This window comes from Bos taurus, chromosome 4 (assembly GCF_002263795.3).
Source record: "Bos taurus isolate L1 Dominette 01449 registration number 42190680 breed Hereford chromosome 4, ARS-UCD2.0, whole genome shotgun sequence".
NCBI classification, from domain to species: Eukaryota; Metazoa; Chordata; class Mammalia; order Artiodactyla; family Bovidae; genus Bos; species Bos taurus.
Window position 1 is genome coordinate 114,566,826 of NC_037331.1, and position 18,993 is coordinate 114,585,818.

At 40.9% G+C, this 18,993-nt stretch overlaps 1 protein-coding gene across 9 annotated transcripts in view; it reads left to right on the plus strand.

The window, feature by feature from the left end:
* The window catches only part of GALNT11 (polypeptide N-acetylgalactosaminyltransferase 11), a 52,683-nt gene that overhangs the window by 27,380 nt on the left and 6,310 nt on the right, over positions 1-18,993 (plus strand). For 8 of the 9 annotated variants that reach the window (XM_059886002.1, XM_024991264.2, XM_059886003.1 and 5 more), the window contains 6 exons: positions 549-875; positions 5,607-5,730; positions 7,207-7,373; positions 10,020-10,145; positions 12,326-12,575; positions 18,385-18,502. In XM_059886002.1, coding sequence (XP_059741985.1) covers positions 587-875; positions 5,607-5,730; positions 7,207-7,373; positions 10,020-10,145; positions 12,326-12,575; positions 18,385-18,502 — 1,074 coding nt within the window. In that variant the 5' untranslated portion in view covers positions 549-586. The other variant, XM_059886005.1, reaches the window with a different exon arrangement.

Here is an 18,993-nt window from a genome sequence, read left to right on the forward strand (position 1 = left end):
AATGAAACTGTTGAATCTAGAGTGGGCATTAGGGCAGGTTTAATCTTTGATTGGAGGGTAAAACTTTTTAAAAGTTGCTTATTTATAATAACAGATTTTAATATTCTTGGGTTAAAAGATGTAGTCTAATAATTTTACAATTAGAAGGGACCTTAGATGTGCTGTCATGACTTGTGTAGTACTTAGGTTTTACTTATGAAAAGTTAGAACCTCAAAAATATGAGCAGAGTGAACGTGGTCCAGATCAAAGGTGAAGAAGCAGGTGTCCATTAACCTGGGCGGATGAGCACGTCAGCTCTGCGGCTGCTGCTGGTTTCTCAGTACTAACGCAGTGGGCCTGTGGTTTCAGTTGTGGAATTCCTTTATTTTTTTATTCAGTGCTATCCCTGTATCTTCTTACATTTGACTTTCTGTTAATGACGCACATGGGGTCCTAAGTAAATTGTTCACAAGTGTTACTTGGTAGTTTGGGAAACAGTGAGTATTAAATTGGTATTTAATTTTTTCAGTGTCTTAAAGTGCCTAACGTATTTATCCTTCTCTTTTAGGAAACTGAAAATGGCCCTTCAGCAATGCTAGGTCTATAATGGGAAGTGTCACAGTTCGGTATTTCTGTTATGGATGCCTTTTTACATCTGCAGCCTGGACGCTTTTGCTTTTTATTTATTTCAACTTCAGTGAAGTGACTCAGCCACTTAAGAATGTGCCCATCAAGGGGTCTGGGCCCCACGGACCATTCCCCAAAAAATTTTATCCCCGTTTCACTCGAGGTCCAAGTCTAGAATCACAGTTCAAAGCAAACAAAATTGATGATATGATAGATAATCATGTTGAAGATCCAGAAAGAGGCAACGTGAAATTCTCTTCTGAATTGGGTAAGTGTACCTGATATTTGCTAGCAATGTGTCGAAATATTTCATCGTTGGAAGTGCAAATATTCTTTAAATCACGTATTGTTCAGAGGACTAGACATGTGACTTTTTTCTGTACTGATGTATTTTGTTCATGAACTAGCTGGGGTCCTGTGATTTTTGCAGACAAAGTAAGGAGTTATATTCTGTTTTGTTCAGTTCTGACTTCAATATTTTATGAAGACTTCGGAGAAACTATGAGGTCCAGAATTGGAGGGAGGTGGGAGAGGGCAGAAAGGAAGAAAAATTAAGTGGTTGGAAAGAAAATGGAACCTATGGGGGAAGATTTTAATTGCTAGCATTATTTAATAAGGGAAAGCAATGGTTGAAAAGTGACTATTTTAACATATTTTGAAAGGCAGAGTTAAGACAGGACATAAACCATTGGGTTTAGAAATAAACTGAGACTGCTCCTGCTAAGTTAGTTCAGTCTTGGCTGACTCTGTGCGACCCCATAGACGGCAGCCCACCAGGCTCCCCTGTCCCTGGGATTCTCCAGGCAAGAACACTGGAGTGGGTTGCCATTTCCTTCTCCAATGCATGAAAGTGAAAAGTGAAAGTGAAGTCGCTCAGTTGTGTCCGACTCTTAGCGACCCCACGGACTGCAGCCCACCAGGCTCCTCCGTCCATGGGATTTTCCAGGCAAGAGTACTGGAGTGGGGTGCCATTGCCTTGGGACTACTTATATCTAAAAAGATTTTTACTTACAAGTAAAATTATTGAGTCGCTGGAATATATTTATTAAATATAGGAGTTTTTTTATTCTTCAAAAATTACAGTCTGTTCAGTTTGGAAGCAAGACTGAACACTGCAGTTCTAGAGTTCTGGTTTCAGCAAATTTTATTTTAAGGGATATATGAGCCATTTTGGTTGTCTTTAAAACTTAAGAACATTGATCTTCATTGAAGAATCAAATAATAAGTAATTTAAGAGTAAAAGCATATAGTGAGAGATTCTGAGAGATTGAAAGATCCACAGAATATAAAGGAAATGTAAAAACAGATTTCATCAGTTTCTAGAATTTAATAATTTCCTAATACAGGAGGTCAAAAGTATTGAAAATTATATGAGGAAAAGGAAGCTTTTACTTTATTTTTCATAAAATATACCTTCTATTCATTTTCAAACAGCCATTGGGACCTTTTTAAAAGCATTAATGGAAATTTTTCTAACTTTTTGTTTATAGTAATTTTTATAAAATTTTTATAAAGTTGTAACATTGGGTTTGCCATTTTTAATGGACTTTGCCTTTGAATGTAGTAGTGAGAGAATTGTAGATATTTGAAGTGAGAAACTCAAATTACCCATCAGAAACTAAATTCTTTATAAAAGATCCTAAAGATCACAAAACAATTAGAGCTAATAAATGAATTCAGCAAAGTCGCAGGGTATAAGATCCACACACAGAAGCCAGTTGTATTTCTGGACATTAGTGATGAATAGTCCAAAAGTAAAATTAAGAGAACAATCTCATTTACAGTGGAATCAGAAAGAAGTACTTAAGAGTAAATATACCACGGAGGTATAAGATTTGTACATCAGTTGTGCTTCAGAGCACAACAGAAAGAAATAAAAATAGATCTAAATAAATAGAAAGACGTCCTAGGTTCATGGATGGAATGCTGAGTACTGTTAAAATGTCAGTGCCACCCAAAGCAACTCACATTGAATGTAAGCCTTATCAAAATCCCAATGGCCTTTGTTGAAAAGATGGAGTAGCCGAGTCAAAAGTTGATAAGGAATTGCAGGGTGCTCTGAAGTCTTGAAAAAGAACAAAGTTGGAGAATACATACTTCTCTTCCAAAACTTCCTAACAGTGTGATACTGGCATAAGGAAAGATACGTACATCGCAGGATAGACTGAGAATCCAAAAATATACCCTCCGCCATCTGTGGTCAAGTAGCATCTATGGTAACGCCTAAGAACAAGTAACGTGTGGTCAGTTGGTTTTCAGAAAGGGGTGCTAAGAGCAGCTAATGTGGAAAGGATGGTCTTTTCAGCAAACGGCGCTGGGCCAATTAGATATCCCCATGCAAAGGAATGAAGTTGAACCCTTATCTCATATTGTATTATATTAACTCAGAATGGATCAAAGACCATAAAACCCTTAGAAAAAATCTTCGGGATAAATCAAATAATAAATTGGGAAAACACTGCATTCTGTATTTCATCCCTTCACACCTGTGTATCTGTAAAACAATCAGCATTCTTAAGAACAAAAGTTTACTCAACTTTAATTTTTTTCTGTTACTATTTGCCCATTAAAAAAAAAAAAAAGTGGCAGTGAAAGTGCTCAGTCCTAACCCCTGGACCGCCAGGGAATGCCCGTTCTTGACTTTTAAAATCCATGTTTTCCTGAGTGTTTGGCCATGAAATCTTTTTCTTCATTTTAACCTCTACTAGTAAAGGAATGCTCAAAATTCTCCAAGCCAGGCTTCAGCAATATGTGAACTGTGAACAGCCAGATGTTCAAGCTGGTTTTAGAAAAGGCAGAGGAACCAGAGATCAAATTGCCAACATCCACTGGATCATCAAAAAAGTGAGAGAGTTCCAGAAAAACATCTATTTCTGCTTTATTGACTATGCCAAAGCGTTTGACTGTGTGGATCCCAATAAACTGTGGAAAATTCTGAAAGAGATGGAATACCAGACCACCTGACCTGCCTCTTGAGAAACCTGTATGCAGGTCAGGAAGCAACAGTTAGAATTGGACATGGAATAACAGACTGGTTCCAAATAGGAAAAGGAGTATGTCAAGGCTGTATATTGTCACCTTGCTTATTTAACTTCTGTGCAGAGTACATCATGAGAAACGCTGGGCTGGAAGAAACACAAGCTGGAATCAAGATCGCCGGGAGAAATATCAATAACCTTAGATAGGCAGATGACACCACCCTTACGGCAGAAAGTGAAGAGGCACTAAAAAGCCTCTTGATGAAAGTGAAAGAGGAGAGTGAAAAAGTTGGCTTAAAGCTCAACATTCAGAAAACGAAGATCATGGCATCTGGTCCCATCACTTCATGGGAAATAGATGGGGAAACAGTGTCAGACTTTATTTTGGGGTCTTCAAAATCACTGCAGATGGTGATTGCAGCCATGAAATTAAAAGATGCTTACTTCGTGGAAGAAAAGTTATGACCAACCTAGATGGCATATTGAAAAGCAGAGACATTACTTTGCCAACGAAGGTCTGTCTAGTCAAGGCTATGGTTTTTCCAGTAGTCATGTATGGATGTGAGATTGGGACTGTGAAGAAAGCTGACCACCAAGAATTGATGCCTTTGGACTTTGGTGTTGGAGAAGGCTCTTGAGATTCCCGTGGACTGCAAGAAGATCCAACCAGTCCATTCTAAAGGAGATCAGTCCTGGGTGTTCTTTGGAAGGAATGATGCTGAAGCTGAAACTCCAATACTTTGGCCACCTCATTCGAAGAGTTGACTCATTGGAAAAGACTCTGATGCTGGGAGGGATTGGGGGCAGGAGGAGAAGGGGACAACAGAGGATGAGATGGCTGGATGGCATCACTGACTCAATGGATGTGACTGTGGGTGAACTCTGGGAGTTGGTGATGGACAGGGAGGCCTGGCGTGCTGCGATTCATGGGGTCACAAAGAGCCGGACACGACTGAGTGACTGAACTGAATTGAATGTCCAGTGGGATTAGTTTTCCATGACTCGACTTCAGGAAATGCTATTATAGGGGAGTCATTCTGTGAGCAGAGGCTAAATGTTTGATGTGGGAAAGAGAAAGCAAAAGGAAGCTTACTATTCTAGGTAAAGGTGAGATTTCCGACAGTGTGAGAGCAAAGGTGTTAAATTATAGTGATTTTGATTAGCTCTGTGGTGGACCTTCTTGACTGTGAAGTTGATTAAAGTCTGGAACTGGAGACATTTTACAGAAAGGGTTATCAATAGTCAATTTTCTAGGGGAAGAGTCCATATAAAAACTTGGGGTAAAAATTTTTTTCTAGAAAACAGAACCAAAAAAACCTCTTGCCCAGTTAATTGGGGCCTGTTGAGATCCATATGGGGTTCTGTAATCTGTTGTTTTTATGGTATAAATCATTATTAAGTCTCTTTTTTTCTTGGTCATAGGTAAGTTGTTTTTCTTTTCTTGAAACTATTCTTAAATTATGGCTAATGAGCCATAATTTATGGTTAAAGTACACTTGCTTTTTTGAGGAAAGTTTGACTTAAACCTTGACACAGTTTTTTGAAAATGGAGACAAACTAGGTTTGAGAAACATGGCTATTAACCTATTTATAAGAAGTTAAAGCCAAGATTTTCTTTAAGTTTTGTTCTTCATTTACTTTTTTTGGCTGCACTGTTGCTTTGCTTGGGCTTTCTTGAGTTGTGGCGAGCAGTGAGTGGGCGTCTCATTGAGATGGCTTCTCTTGTTGCGGAGCACCGGCCTGGGCACCTGGGCTTCTGTACTTGCAGCTCGTGTGCTCAGTAGTTGGGGCTCACGAGCTCTAGAGTGCACGCTCAGTGCTTTGGTGCACAGGCTTAGTTGCTCCGTGGCATGTGGGATCTTCCTGGACCAGGAGTTGAACCCGTGTCGCCTGCATTGGCAGGCGGGTTCTCATCCACTGTACCACTAGGGAGATCCCCAAGATTTTCTTGAGATCATAACAGGAATTGTAGCATTCATTTCCAGATTTAATTCACTGACTGTGACTTCATTCTTTTGCAGGTATGATTTTTAATGAACGTGATCAGGAGTTGAGAGACTTGGGCTATCAGAAACATGCCTTCAATATGCTTATCAGTAACCGCTTGGGCTACCACAGAGACGTGCCAGATACGAGGAATGCAGCGTACGCTCCTTCTTAGTTTCTGCTCACCATTTTAATAACACAGTGCTTTTAGTGCGGTATGATAAGTCATGGGGGTGCTGTTGCTGCTGCTGCTGCTGCTAAGTCCCTTCAGTCATGTCCAACTCTGTGTGACCCCATAGATGGCAGCCCACCAGGCTCCCCTGTCCTGTTAATAATCTGCAATTAGGCTTCGTCATTCATGATACTAGAAAATTTAAGACAGATTTATTTCCACTCTTATTATGCTTGAAGCCACATGGTCTGAGATTGTACTAATAGGGTTCTAGAGCTTGCTGGGTTTCTTTTGAAATGTAAAATATGAAAAATATGAAATACTAATTGCATATAATTAAGTAACCTTCTGAGTATATGTTTATTTTAAATGTTTGTTTATTGGATTCATAACAAAAAGGAATTCACATCAGTGAAGAATTCTACTCGTGATCTCACTTTTCTGTTTTCATTCTTTTTGTTTTTTCAAAGGCTTTTCTTTCATACAGTCAATCAGTCATTCACTCTACAGATCTGTTTCAGCACCGACTGTTTGCTGGACACTCTGTTAGGCTCTGGAAATAAAATAAGACATAGCCCCTCGGTTCCCAGGGCTTAGTGCCTGTCAGGGGAGGTTGATAAGGAAGTGAGTAATTACAGTAGCACAAGAATGAAGGCTCTGATAGGAACGGGTGAGACAGGGCCCCCACCCCAGAGTGACCAGGGAAGCGTCAGAGAGAGGGACTGAACAGTGCGGTACAGCAAGGTTGTCCCCTGTATGGGAACAGGCTGAGGCAGGAGATATACCGTTTGTCAAAGGGACTGAAACAGTTCTGTTTGCCTGTAGTGAAAGAATGGCAAGAAGCTGAAAGTAGGCAGGGCCCAGACGTTGTAAGGCATTGTATGCTGTGCAGAAGAACATGGAATTCCTGATTTTATTTTTTAAGTCAGCGGTTTTTTTTTTTCCTTGTGGTCACTTAAAGCCACCTAACCTTTTTTAAAATCAAAGAGTTGCTTACATGGAAGCCCGTCCATTATCCTGATATATGTCATAGTTTACTCAAATCTTTTTATATGATTGAGCAAAAATTAAAATTTTCAAATACAGATATTCATATTTCCTTTTGAAACTTCATTGAGAAGAAACTGAACATCAGTTGTTGATTGCTGCATTAAAAACTTGCAGTGATTTCAGTAAAAACACATCTTTGTGTAACCTCTGTACCAAAGAAGAAAAAATTCAAGTTTTAAAAACTTGAATTGACTTAAAAATAAGCAGAGTAGCAGGAAACGGAGGGAGAAATTATTAACAATTATAAAACGCTTGAATAAGAAAGCACATTAATTCCTTACCACTTTTTAATAAAAATTGTTAATGATGTAAAGAAGAGGCTCAACAAGGGAGCAGTTAATGTTTAGTGAATGATAACCTAAAACATTCAAGCTTTTTGAAATGTCAGCATTTTCTGATATTCGTCTTTACAGATGTAAAGACAAGTCTTACCCAGCGGATCTGCCAGTTGCTAGCATTGTTATTTGTTTCTACAATGAAGCTTTGTCTGCCTTGCTCCGGACGGTGCACAGCGTCCTGGACCGCACGCCAGCCCGGCTTCTTCATGAAATTATCCTCGTGGACGATGACAGTGACTTTGGTGAGGAATACTGTAACTGGCAGTGTGGGATCTCTGCTTTGGTTCACTATAGTAATGACCACTGGCCATTCAGTCCCTGAAAGATAGGAGGACCCTCGTGCATGCAGCTGCAGCAGAGCCAACCACAATTACACGCCTGATTGTAGCGTAGTTTTGGAGAAACTGCATTATCTGTGTAATCTGTTTTCAAACTATGCTACCCAAATTAGGCTCTTGAAATTTTCCCCTTGGCTTACCTTTTTAAAATAATAATTTTATTTTGAAATAATCACAGATTTGCAGTGAGTTACAAAGAGGTCCTGTGTGCCCTTTCACCCCGTTTCCGCCATTGGTTACATAATAACACAGTATTGAAAGCCAGAATTTAACATTGATACCACGTGTGTGTATAGTTATTTGCCATTTTATCCCGTGAGTATATTTCTGTAACCACCACTGTAATCACGGTACAGATAGGACTACTCCATCACCCCAAAGATCTCCTACCTGCTACCACTCTGTATTCACACGCACCTTTCTGCCCACACATCCTTAATTCCTGGCAGCCCTCATCTCTGTGATTTTGTTTCCATCTCTATGGTATTGTCATTGGGTTGTTATATAAACAGAATCACACAGTATGTGACCTTTTAGGATTAGCTTTAACTTGGCAAAACGCTTTGGCTCAGGTTTATCTTGTCAGTCTGTCACATCAGCTGCCTCCAGATAAAGTGAATGGCGTTGTGATGGCTCTTAGATGGTCTCTGAACGCTGGTACTTTAGGCTTTAGTACATACGTCTTTCACTTCAGTTCAGTCGCTCAGTCGTGTCCGACTCTTTGCGACCCATGAATTGCAGCACACCAGGCCTCCCTGTCCATCACCAACTCCCGGAGTTCACTCAGACTCACGTCCATTGAGTCAGTGATGCCATCCAGCCATCTCATCCTCTGTCATCCCCTTCTGTTTCTGCCCCCAATCCCTCCCAGCATCAGAGTCTTTTCCAATGAGTCAACCCTTTGCATGAGGTGGCCAAAGTATTGGAGTTTCAGCATCATTCCTTCCAAAGAACACCCAGGACTGATCTCCTTTAGAATGGACTGGTTGGATCTCCTTGTAGTCTAAGGGACTCTCAAGAGTCTTCTCCAGCACCACAGTTCAAAAGCATCAATTCTTCAGCGCTCAGCTTTCTTCAGAGTCCAACTTTTACATCCATACATGACCACAGGAAAAACCACAGCCTTGACTAGACGGACCTTTGTTGGCAAAGTAATGTCTGTGCTTTTTAATATGCTTCTTACCTTTCTTTAATTCAGCATAGACTCTTCCTAAGAGTGATTTCATGTACACAGCAGGATGGAGGGCAGTCCTCAACCTTGTGAGAGGTGATATTCCCATTTTACAGAGGAGGAAATAGTAATTTGCTCAAGATGTTACCTGGTAGAGTTGAAATTAGACCCAAGGAATCCACCTGCTGGTGCAGGAGACTCAGGTTCTATCCCTGGTCAGGAAGATCCTCTGGAGAAGGGAATGGCAGCCCACTTCAGTATTGTTGCCTGGAAAATCCCACAGACAGAGGAGCCTGGTGAGCTACAGTCTATGGGAATGCAAGAGAACTGGACACAACTGAGTGATGAAACCACTACCATTCAAGCTTTCTGCTCTTTTCATTAACAGTAAGCTGCAGAGATACACTGATAAATTATATGCCAGTTACATGTCTTTTCACAACTTGAGTCTTTATTAAGCATTCCTTATGTATCAACAACAGAACTGGTATGCCAGTATACTTAAGTATACAAAATGAGTAAATGTATGTTCAGATCAACGGGAGTAAAATTCTCAAACCTTGGTAAACGTTGAAACCTCATAGGAGAAACGGAAAAATTAATTAAAAAATAAATGATTAAAAAACCTAAGAATTTGCATCTGGACCAAGTAGAAGATTGGCTAAGTAATATAATTCTAAAATTTATGGTGTTGAATTTATTTTTTCATGTCAGCCTGTGATTTGTTTTTCATTCTGTGGGTATTTTTTTCTAAAAGAGAAAACTCATGATCAGTTACAATGGTTTATATGCTAACTATGGAAAGAATTACTTATTAGATCTTGTATGATGTCTGAAGTTATGAAATTTAAAGGTAAATGAGCTAGAATTTATAAAAAAAATAGTGCCCATGGAAGATGCTAAATTATAAATTAGTATAACAATGTATTTACTGCTGCTATTATATAATTCTTGGTAGGGCAAAGAAGTTATTTCTCAACTATTCTGAAATGGAGTAGGACTTAAATTACTTTGAAAAAAGGCATTTACATATCAGTTTCTTCTTTAAGTCTGATTTGTATGTAGTCAGCTGAACATTCATACACTCAAAATACTCATTTTAAACATTCTTTATGCAAATTGTTGAGTTAGTTGCTATGGAAATACAAAAAGTCTGTAAGTTAAGTAACTACTCCTTTAGGCTAGTATTCCAACTCTGATCCCTCATTTTCTTCCTTTTTCTTCCTTTCAGGATAAGCTATGCTCTCCTTTTAAAATAAAGCGGCAGATTCTGTAATACTTACTTGAATGCTTGTTGTTGCAAGCACCAGGTACAGCTCTAGAGTGTCTAAAATACCTGTGCACGCGTCTCATGTGGTTTGAACGATCTTCAATTTCAGATGATTTGAAAGGAGAACTAGATGAATACATCCAAAAATACCTCCCTGGAAAAATCAAAGTGATAAGAAATCCAAAGCGCGAGGGCTTGATTCGAGGAAGAATGATTGGAGCAGCCCACGCAACAGGTAGAACTTCCCGTTGGCTCTTGAGTGATGAGAGCTCTCTTCTCCTGCCCTCCTGATTCCTCATTGGTCTGTGGCGAGTGGAGTCTCAGTGGGCACTGGCAGCAGGAGAGATGAGGCTTGTGCAGTTTGGGTAAGGCCTTTCCCTAATGGAGCCCCGTTGTAACTAAGCCCCGTTGTCCCAAAGCCCAGGCCCCAGGAACGCGAGCTCTAGAGTCCTCACTGGTCCGCTTCTGTTTCTCTTCAGCTGTATCATATTGGTTCAGATTTCTGTTTATCTCTATGGAAGGTTGGTGCCAGTAGTTTTCATTTACGATCTGAATAAAAGCTTTTCCTTTTTAGAATAACATTTATTTAATTAAATGAATCTCTTTAAAAATATTAAGTGTCTAATATTTCATGTAGTACCTGGAAATATGGCCCCCCCCCAAAAAAAAATCATGAAGGTGACTTTGGAATTCTGAAACTTTGGTGGGGCATCCCCTCATAGTGAGAAAATCTGCCTTCCCACACACTGCCCTCCTCAGATGACTGGTTACCGGGGCTCACGGTGGGCTTCGCGCTGCTGTCCACCGCCACCCCTCCTGTACACCCCCTGTCCCGTTTGCGGGGTTCGTTTGTGACTTCATTTGTACTGTCTTCCTTCTTCCCTCCTCTGTCTTCACCTGCAGTGAACAGAAGCAGTTAACAACGAATGAGACGGAGCTCCCCTCCGTCCAGTCCACAGTCACATGCAGGTTGAATTCAGGGCTTGTGATTTGTCTTCTGTAGAGTTCTAGTCAAATAAAGACTCTCTGACTTGGCTGTTTTGACTTACAGAAGGCACGAGATAGGAAACTGGGGTGTTTGTGGGGTATGGTGAGATCGTGTCACAGAACACTGTACTTTCCCAGTATGTTGTTACTGCAAGCTTTTTCAGGCAACAGTCGTCATCTAGTTTTTTTCTTTATGTCGTGTTGGTCCTTGTTCAAATATAGTTTGGGATCTGTCAAAAAAAAAAGTTTTGGGGAAATCGGTCTCAGGTTCAGCGTGACCATGTATTATCTTCCTTCATTTAGTTAAACTGACTTTTATAGAAAAAGTAATATTTTTTGAATTAAGAAAAGCTATTAGTAATTTTCCCCTCAAAGGAACCTTGATAAGAGGTTGAACAATTTGCTTTTCTGTATTAAATGACATCTGGTGACCTTGTGAAGGTCGTTCACAGGCGCTGAAGGACACGGCCAAGTCCCTGTCACTCTGGAGGACTTTCTTGCTGGAGGTTCTGCTGTTGTTAATTGAAATAGGATGCATTGGTTGCTTTATGAAGTCTGTGTAAAATCTATATCAGTACATTTATTTCATAGATAAAGCTTTGGAATAATAATAATGCTGTCTGATGACGAGATTCTAAGTTGCTCAGGTGTTCAGGAGTAACCATTAAGTTATCAAAGAAACCCTCACTCCTGCTCACGTTTATCAAGCAGAGTTAAAAATGCATGAGAAAATCTTCACAATTTTTATTTTACTGAAGAGAAGAAAAGTGTGTCCTCTGGCCCATGAGACTGAGGGAATTGGAAAGGAAATGTGGGAAATGGAGGGCGAGATGATCACATGGCTGTCGAGTGGTGGATTCACGGGAGCAGGGAGCCATGTGGCAACGTGATGAGCCGGCCACATGGCCCTCACTCCTGAGAATCCTGTGTTGTCGAAATAATCGGTAATGGGGCACGTTTATGATTCACCAGTGAAAGTGAGCTGTGTTCTCTAGCCTCGGTTTGCTGAGACAGGGACGTGTCACATAGTAAATTCACAAATATATCCATTACAATAATTGTAATAAAAACAGACACAGCTGACCACTCCTGTTGCACTGCTCCACACCTGGCTGTCAGAGAACTGGATGGCTCCGGTGAGCCTCAGAGTCTTTTTTTTTTTTTTTGGTTTTTTACTGAGGAGAATATGGATTGTTTGTAACTGTAACTTTTTTCAAGACTTGCTTTTATGGTCTGTGTATGTTCTTCAGTCGTGGCAGCACCCTTGAAGCAGGATTTCCCGGCTGACGGACTCCCAGGACCAATTTGCTAGCTGGGGCTGGAGGGGTGGCGGTCAGCTTGCTCACCTGCACAGGTGTTCTCTCTGGAGCCGGGGGCCTCTTGCCTTGTGAGCAGCGCTGACCTCGGGCCTCTGTGGCTTCCCCGCAGGAGAAGTCCTGGTGTTCCTGGACAGCCACTGCGAGGTGAACGTGCTGTGGCTGCAGCCCTTGCTGGCCGCCATCCGTGAGGACCGGCGGACGGTCGTGTGCCCAGTGATTGACATCATCAGCGCCGACACGCTGGCCTACAGCTCATCCCCGGTGGTGCGGGGCGGCTTCAACTGGGGGCTGCACTTCAAGTGGGACCTTGTCCCGCTCTCCGAGCTCGGGGGACCGGAGGGAGCGACTGCACCCATAAAGTAAGCTTTCTCCTCTCTGTCGGGAAAGTTCCCCGAAGAGAAAACACGCTCAAAGCTTTGCAGAAAGCACAAGTGTTGGCTTGTTTGTCCATGAAGGACTTTTTAGTGCTTGCTGAATTTAATGTACTCTGCCAAGACCTAAGGAAAGATTTATGGATAGAAATTGTCCATGCTCTCAGGATTTATATCTCAGTGAGAAAGGCAGAAGTCAACAGTATCCTGGGATAATTGTGTCGGACAGCCTGGAGGCCCCCGTGTTGTGTTGTTTTTATCAGAGCCCGTGGTTACTGCGTTGGTCATAACACATCTCCAGTTCTTTGCTAGTGTGAGTGGTGCTGTGAAGAACATTTAGTACATAACTACAGTTAGGATTTTAGGATGGATTCCCACCAGTAGTGCACAAAGCCACGGTAGTGGTTTAGTCCCTCAGTCGTGTCTGACTCTGTGACCCCATGGACTGTACCCGCCAGGCTCCTCTGTCCATGGGATTCTCCAGGCAAGGATACTGGAGTGGGTGCCCTTTCCCTCTCCAGGGGATCTTCCCGACCCAAGACTCGAAGGCAGGTCTCCTGAGTTGCAGGCAGAGGCTTTACCAACTGAGCTACAAGGGACGCACCACACAAAGTCATAGTATGTGAATTATTTTCAGTTTTCATCCATATTCTTGAATATTATAAATCTGCTCCTATATGTTATTTCTCTTTATTTTTGTTTTGTTCTAAATTTCTCATGTCAATCTCATGTTTATCTGTATTTATACTTTTTTAAGTTCTTGGGTTTGTTCTTTAAAGAAGTTTTTTATTGTGAAAAATAGCATATGTAAAAAAGTACACATCTGTGTGTGTGTATATATATATGCCTACAATTTAGTAAATGATTGTAATCTGAACACCTGTGAAACTCTGCCCGGGTCAAGAAATAGCGCCCACACGGCCTCTGTACCTCTCCTGGCCACAGCCCCTGGCCTGGTCCTCAGAGGCGTCACTACCTGGACCCTCATCGTTTCCTTGCTCTCCTGTAGTTTCACCACCGATGTATGCCTAAACAGGGTACTTTAGTCCAGTTTTCCCTGCTCTTAGACTTCATGAAAAAGCTTTTGAGTTTAACTAGACCCCATTTGTTGGTTTTTGTTTCCATTACTCTAGGAGGTGGGTCAAAGAGGATCTTGTTACCATTTATGTCAAAGCTGTACTGCACATGTTTTCCTCTAAGAGCTTTATAGTTTCTGGCTTCAGTGACAACCCCCTCCAGTATTCTTGCCTGGAAAATCCCAAGGATGGAGGAGCCTGGTAGGCTGTAGTCCATGGGGTCCCAAAGAGTCAGACATGACTGAGCAACTTCACTTTCACTTTACATTTAAGCCTTTAATTCATTTTTAGTTTATTTTTGTGTATGGTGTTAGAAGTGTTCTGGTTTCATTCTTTTACATGTAGCTGTCCAGTTTTCCCAGCACCACTTATTGAAGAGGCTATCTTTTCTTCATTGTTCTTGCCTCCTCTGTCAAAGAGAAGGTGCCCATAGGTGCGTGGGTTTATTTCTGAGCTTTCTGTCTTGTTCCATTAAGCTATATTTGTTTTTGTGCGGATACCATACTGTCTTGGTGACTGTAGCTTTGTAGTGTAGTCTAAAGTCAGGAAGGTTGATTCCTCCAGATCTGTGTTTCCCTCAAGATTGCTTTGGCTGTTTGGGGTCTTTTGTGTTTCCATACAAATTGTGAAATTTTTTGTTCTATCATTAATAGTTCTGTGACAAATGCCATTGGTAGTTTGATAGAAATTGCATTGAATCTGTAGATTGCTTTGGGTAGTATAGTCATTTTCACAACATTGATTCTTCTAATCCAAGAACATGGTGTATTTCTTCAGCTCTTTGTTGTCTTTGGTTTCTTTCATCAGTGTCTTATAGTTTTCTGTATACAGAAAACCATGTACTTGTATATAGTTTAAACTTGTATTAAACTGTGTACAGAAAACTATATATACTTGTCTCTTTAAGTAGGTTTATTCCTAGCTGTTTTATTCTTTTTGTTGCAGTGGTGAATGGGATTGTTTCTTTAACTTCTCTGATTTTTCATTGTTAGTGTGTAAGAATGCAGGGATTTCTGTGTATTAATTTTGTATCCTGTGACTTTACTATATTCATTGATTAGCTTTAATAATTTTCTGGTGGAACCTTTAGAGTTTTCTATGTGTAGTATCATGTCGTCTGCAAACTGAGAATTTTATTCTTTTCCAATCTGGATTCCTTTTATTTCCTTTTCTTCTCTGATTGCCGTGGCTAGGACTTCCAGAACGCTCTTGAATAGTAGTGGCGGCAGTGGTGCCTTGTCCTGTACCTGATCTTAAATACTTTCAGTTTTTCGCCATTGAGAAGAATGTTTGCTGTGCCTTTATCATGTTGTGGTAGGTTCCTTCTGTGCCTACTTTCTGGAGAATTTTTATCATAAATGGGTATTGAATTTTGTCAAAGCTATTGTCAGCATCCTTCTTCATGGCTTCTGGTTTGCAGGAGTGAAGCTGCCCAGTCATAGGCATGCCTGTCTTCACTTGTAGTCGAGAACACTTTCCCCACACCTCCCACTGGAATGCTGCTGGCACCTCAGCTGGCCTTCGGGTACTTGCCAGCTTCCTTTCATCCGAAGCCGACTTGGAGGGGAGGCTGATGGAAACCCGGCCAGCTCAGGTTGCTGACCTGAGTTCCTGGCAGGGTGGGGTGTCTTCTGCTCTTAGACTTTGTGGCAGTTTTCTGGGAAGTCCATGGAGACACCCCCAGGTCTTGTGTCTTCACAGGCTGGCAGCCCTTCTTCTTGCCAGGGCGTTCATTGTGGTGCTCTGCCCACCTCTGCTCCCGGCTCTGCAGGTGGGAGTCCGGTAACGAGCGCCTCTCGGGAGAGCAGGGCTGCCCATGGGGACGCTGCCCGTCTGCGCCCTCCCGTTCTGGGGCTGGAGGCAGGCAAGTGCCAACTCCACTTTAGGCGCCTTCGCCAGGGCGAGGAGGATCCTCAGACTGTCCTCCGTATTCTCAGTCTTTGTTTTAGTGCAATGGTCAGTTTCTTCATCATCTTCATGGGTGTGTTTGTTTCATTTTTGATATCATTTTTAATCGAAAACATGTATTCACAGTAACATATCACAGTATAGAACAATTCAGGATGAGAAGTGACCACGTCTACCCCTGCCCCACTCTCAGTCCTTTCCCCTGGTTTTATTTCCTGGTCTTCTGTTTACTTCCTGAACTGTAAATGGTAGTATGTGTAATCCTCTTTCCAACATCACACCAACTTCAGACCTGCTCTGCTGGGAAAAGAAAGAGGCAGTTCATTTTACATCACTCCAGGTACTCCTTCTCTCTTCCTGTTGCAGTGTGGTTATTTTGTTTCTGTATTGGTTCTTTTTGATACTTAAAAAAAAAAAAACATTGTTTTTTGTTCTGACTTTTGACAGCATCATGTGACACCCTTCTCTGAATGATAAGGATAAGCTCTTTCACTCTGAATACACGAACTTCTTGAGTTGTATGTTTAAATTTTTAAAATTTTTAGCCTTTTTTCTTTTCTTTTATATATATATATATATATATATTTAAAGATGGTAAGTTTTCTTCTAATCATAGCCTTAGCTGCATCCCACAAATTGTGACATACATATCATTTTAAATTGTCATTTATTTAAAAATGTCTTCCTTGTTGTGTTTTTTCTGACCTGTACTTTATTTGGCAGTACATTTATTATTTTACAGGCATATAGAAATTTTGTAGTTGTTATTTAATCCTAGCTTACACTGTGGTCAGAATCTGTATTTTCTGCAGTTGTCAAGATGGGATTCAGCATCTGTTGGGTCACGTTTATTGTGTTGTAAAAATACTCTCTTTTTAAAAAATTTATGTTTTATCAGTTGTTTAAAATGGTGGATTAATTTCCCACTACAGTTGTGTGTTTGTTTCTCCTGGTAGTTCTTTATATATTTTCTTCATATATTTTGAGGCCATGTTAATAGATGCATGACAGTTTAGAATTGTTCTGTATTCTTTTCTCTTTGCCCTTTTGGTCTGAATTCCGATTTATTATTCTGTTCCCAACGGCCACCCATTATTAGACATTATATACATTCTCACGTTCTGTTCTTAGTGGGTAATTAGAGAATATAACCTTCATCCATGACTTATCAAAGTGTAATATAAACTGGTACTTTCTCCAGACAGAGCAAGGATCTCACAATGTTCCTCCTACCCCAGTTACCCACCTCAGATTGTGTTGAATATGGGTGTGTGTGTTTAACCCCACAGGCCACTTTTTGTGCAGGCGTTACTCATTCAGGTTTAGCTGTATAGTCCCCTCTTATCCTTTCTGCGTCTGCAAGCTCCCCCCTAGGGTCTGTTTCCATTCTGACCCAAGGACACATGTTGTGTCTGTTTTTGCTGAAACTTCAGGTGCGATTACTCCTCCTTTTCTGAAGATGTCTTTGTTTCATCATTATTTTGCAAAATAATTCTACTTGATATTCAGTTCTAGATTGGCAGATGCATTCTTAGGGCTTTGAAGGTGTTGTTCAAGAACTTTCTGGCTTTTACTGTTTCTGGTGAGATGTCAACAACTGTCTTATTTTTGTTTCTTTTGAAGGCAATATCTTTTCATCGGCTGCTTACATTTTTTTCCTGTCATTGTCAGAGTGTTTTTCAGATATGCATAAATTTGGTTTATTGATAGCATCTAATTATCTGCCAAATTCTCAGTCTTGTCTTTTATGCTTGAACATACTGAGCAGTTGTTAGTCTCTGCCTGATAGAACTCTGTTGTCTGAAACCCCTGCCCCTGTGTTTCTGTTTTAGATCGTTTCTCTTTTTTACTTTCGTGTGATTTATCTTCTTGATTGCCTGGTTATTTGTTAGTTTGCTTGTTTATTTCTAATGGCAGACATTGTATATGAAAAATGATAGAAACACATTCATACACGGGCAGCGTCTTCTCCTGCAGAGAATATTGCGTCTCTCTGAGAAGCAGCTCAGGACTAGACCCCATGACTCCTGGTGCACAGTTCCAGGAAGTGAGACTGAAATCCAGGCTGGAGTCTCTGTGGGAGCCAGTCTGCATCAGGTTCTCACAAACAGGGTTTCTCTGCTGTGGCAGGATTGACCTTCAGGGCCAGATGGTTCTTTCTGGAGGTGGGGGGGCAGGGATGGGGGGCTCTCTAGTGCATCTCAGGGTATTTAGCAGCAGCCCTCCCCCTGAGCTGTGACAGCTGAAAATGTCTCCACACTTAGTGAAGCGTCGGCTTGCGCACCACTCGCCTACCACATTTGCGTCCAGGTCAAACGCCAGGTTGTGGCGTTTGTCGGGTCTCTCCTTGTCGGGCCCTGGAGCCCAGTTTTTATCCCAGGGGCTCTGGGCCTGTCAACAGAAGTTAAACAGTTCAGGTGGATTCCTGTCAACCATAGTCATAAGAAAAAAAAGAAAGGACTTGTGATGCTTAGAAAAGTAGCCTTTACTTGCCAGCTATCACGATCTAGAAAACTTGACGAGGCAGCGCAGCTCATTCCCTCATAAATTAAACATTTCAGAATAGTTCATCTAGTTTTTATTGTTGCTGTTGTTCAGTCACTCAGTTATGGCTGACTCTTTGTGACCCCATGGACTGCACCCCACCAGGCTTCCCTGTCTTCACCTTCTCCGGGAGCTTGCTCAAACTCAAGTTCATTGAGTTGGTGACATGACTTTTTATTAGTAATGTTCTAAAACTGTACCGCATTTTTTGAAAAAACAAGTAGATAATTGACTATAGAATTGGTACAGTAACTGTCTTCCCTTTCTAGGTCACCTACAATGGCTGGAGGATTGTTTGCCATGAACAGAAACTATTTCAATGAACTTGGACAGTATGACAGTGGCATGGATATCTGGGGAGGAGAAAATTTAGAAATATCATTTCGGGTAAATTTTTTTTTGTATGTTAATTGTGCAGTGAAATGTAATTTTCATCTGTGATCCCATATTTTCTGTAAATTCTCTATTTCACCATAATTTATGATATAGATAATACCATTCAAAATAGCAAAAGCCTCTGAGAAGCCTTATATTTATTTTACAAGAATTTTAAAGTGATAGGTGGTATAAATTTAGAGGTCTTTGTGAGCATTGACTCTAGAGTTTTGTTTTTCCTTTGTCCATTAATCTTATTTGATGACCGAGGATATATATACGGTTCTGGTCATCACATTTTCCTGACTGCTCGAGGTCACCCTTGTTTACACCTGTCTCCTGGAGAAGTTTTATTAATAGCTCCCCTTTACTTTCAGGAGTAGCCCAGATGATATGATAAATTATATTTGCCCCCTGCATAGACTACTGAATCCTTTGTATACACAGATTTCTCCAACCTACAGAAGAAATTCACCTTTCACAATCTCTTCGATCATTGCTGA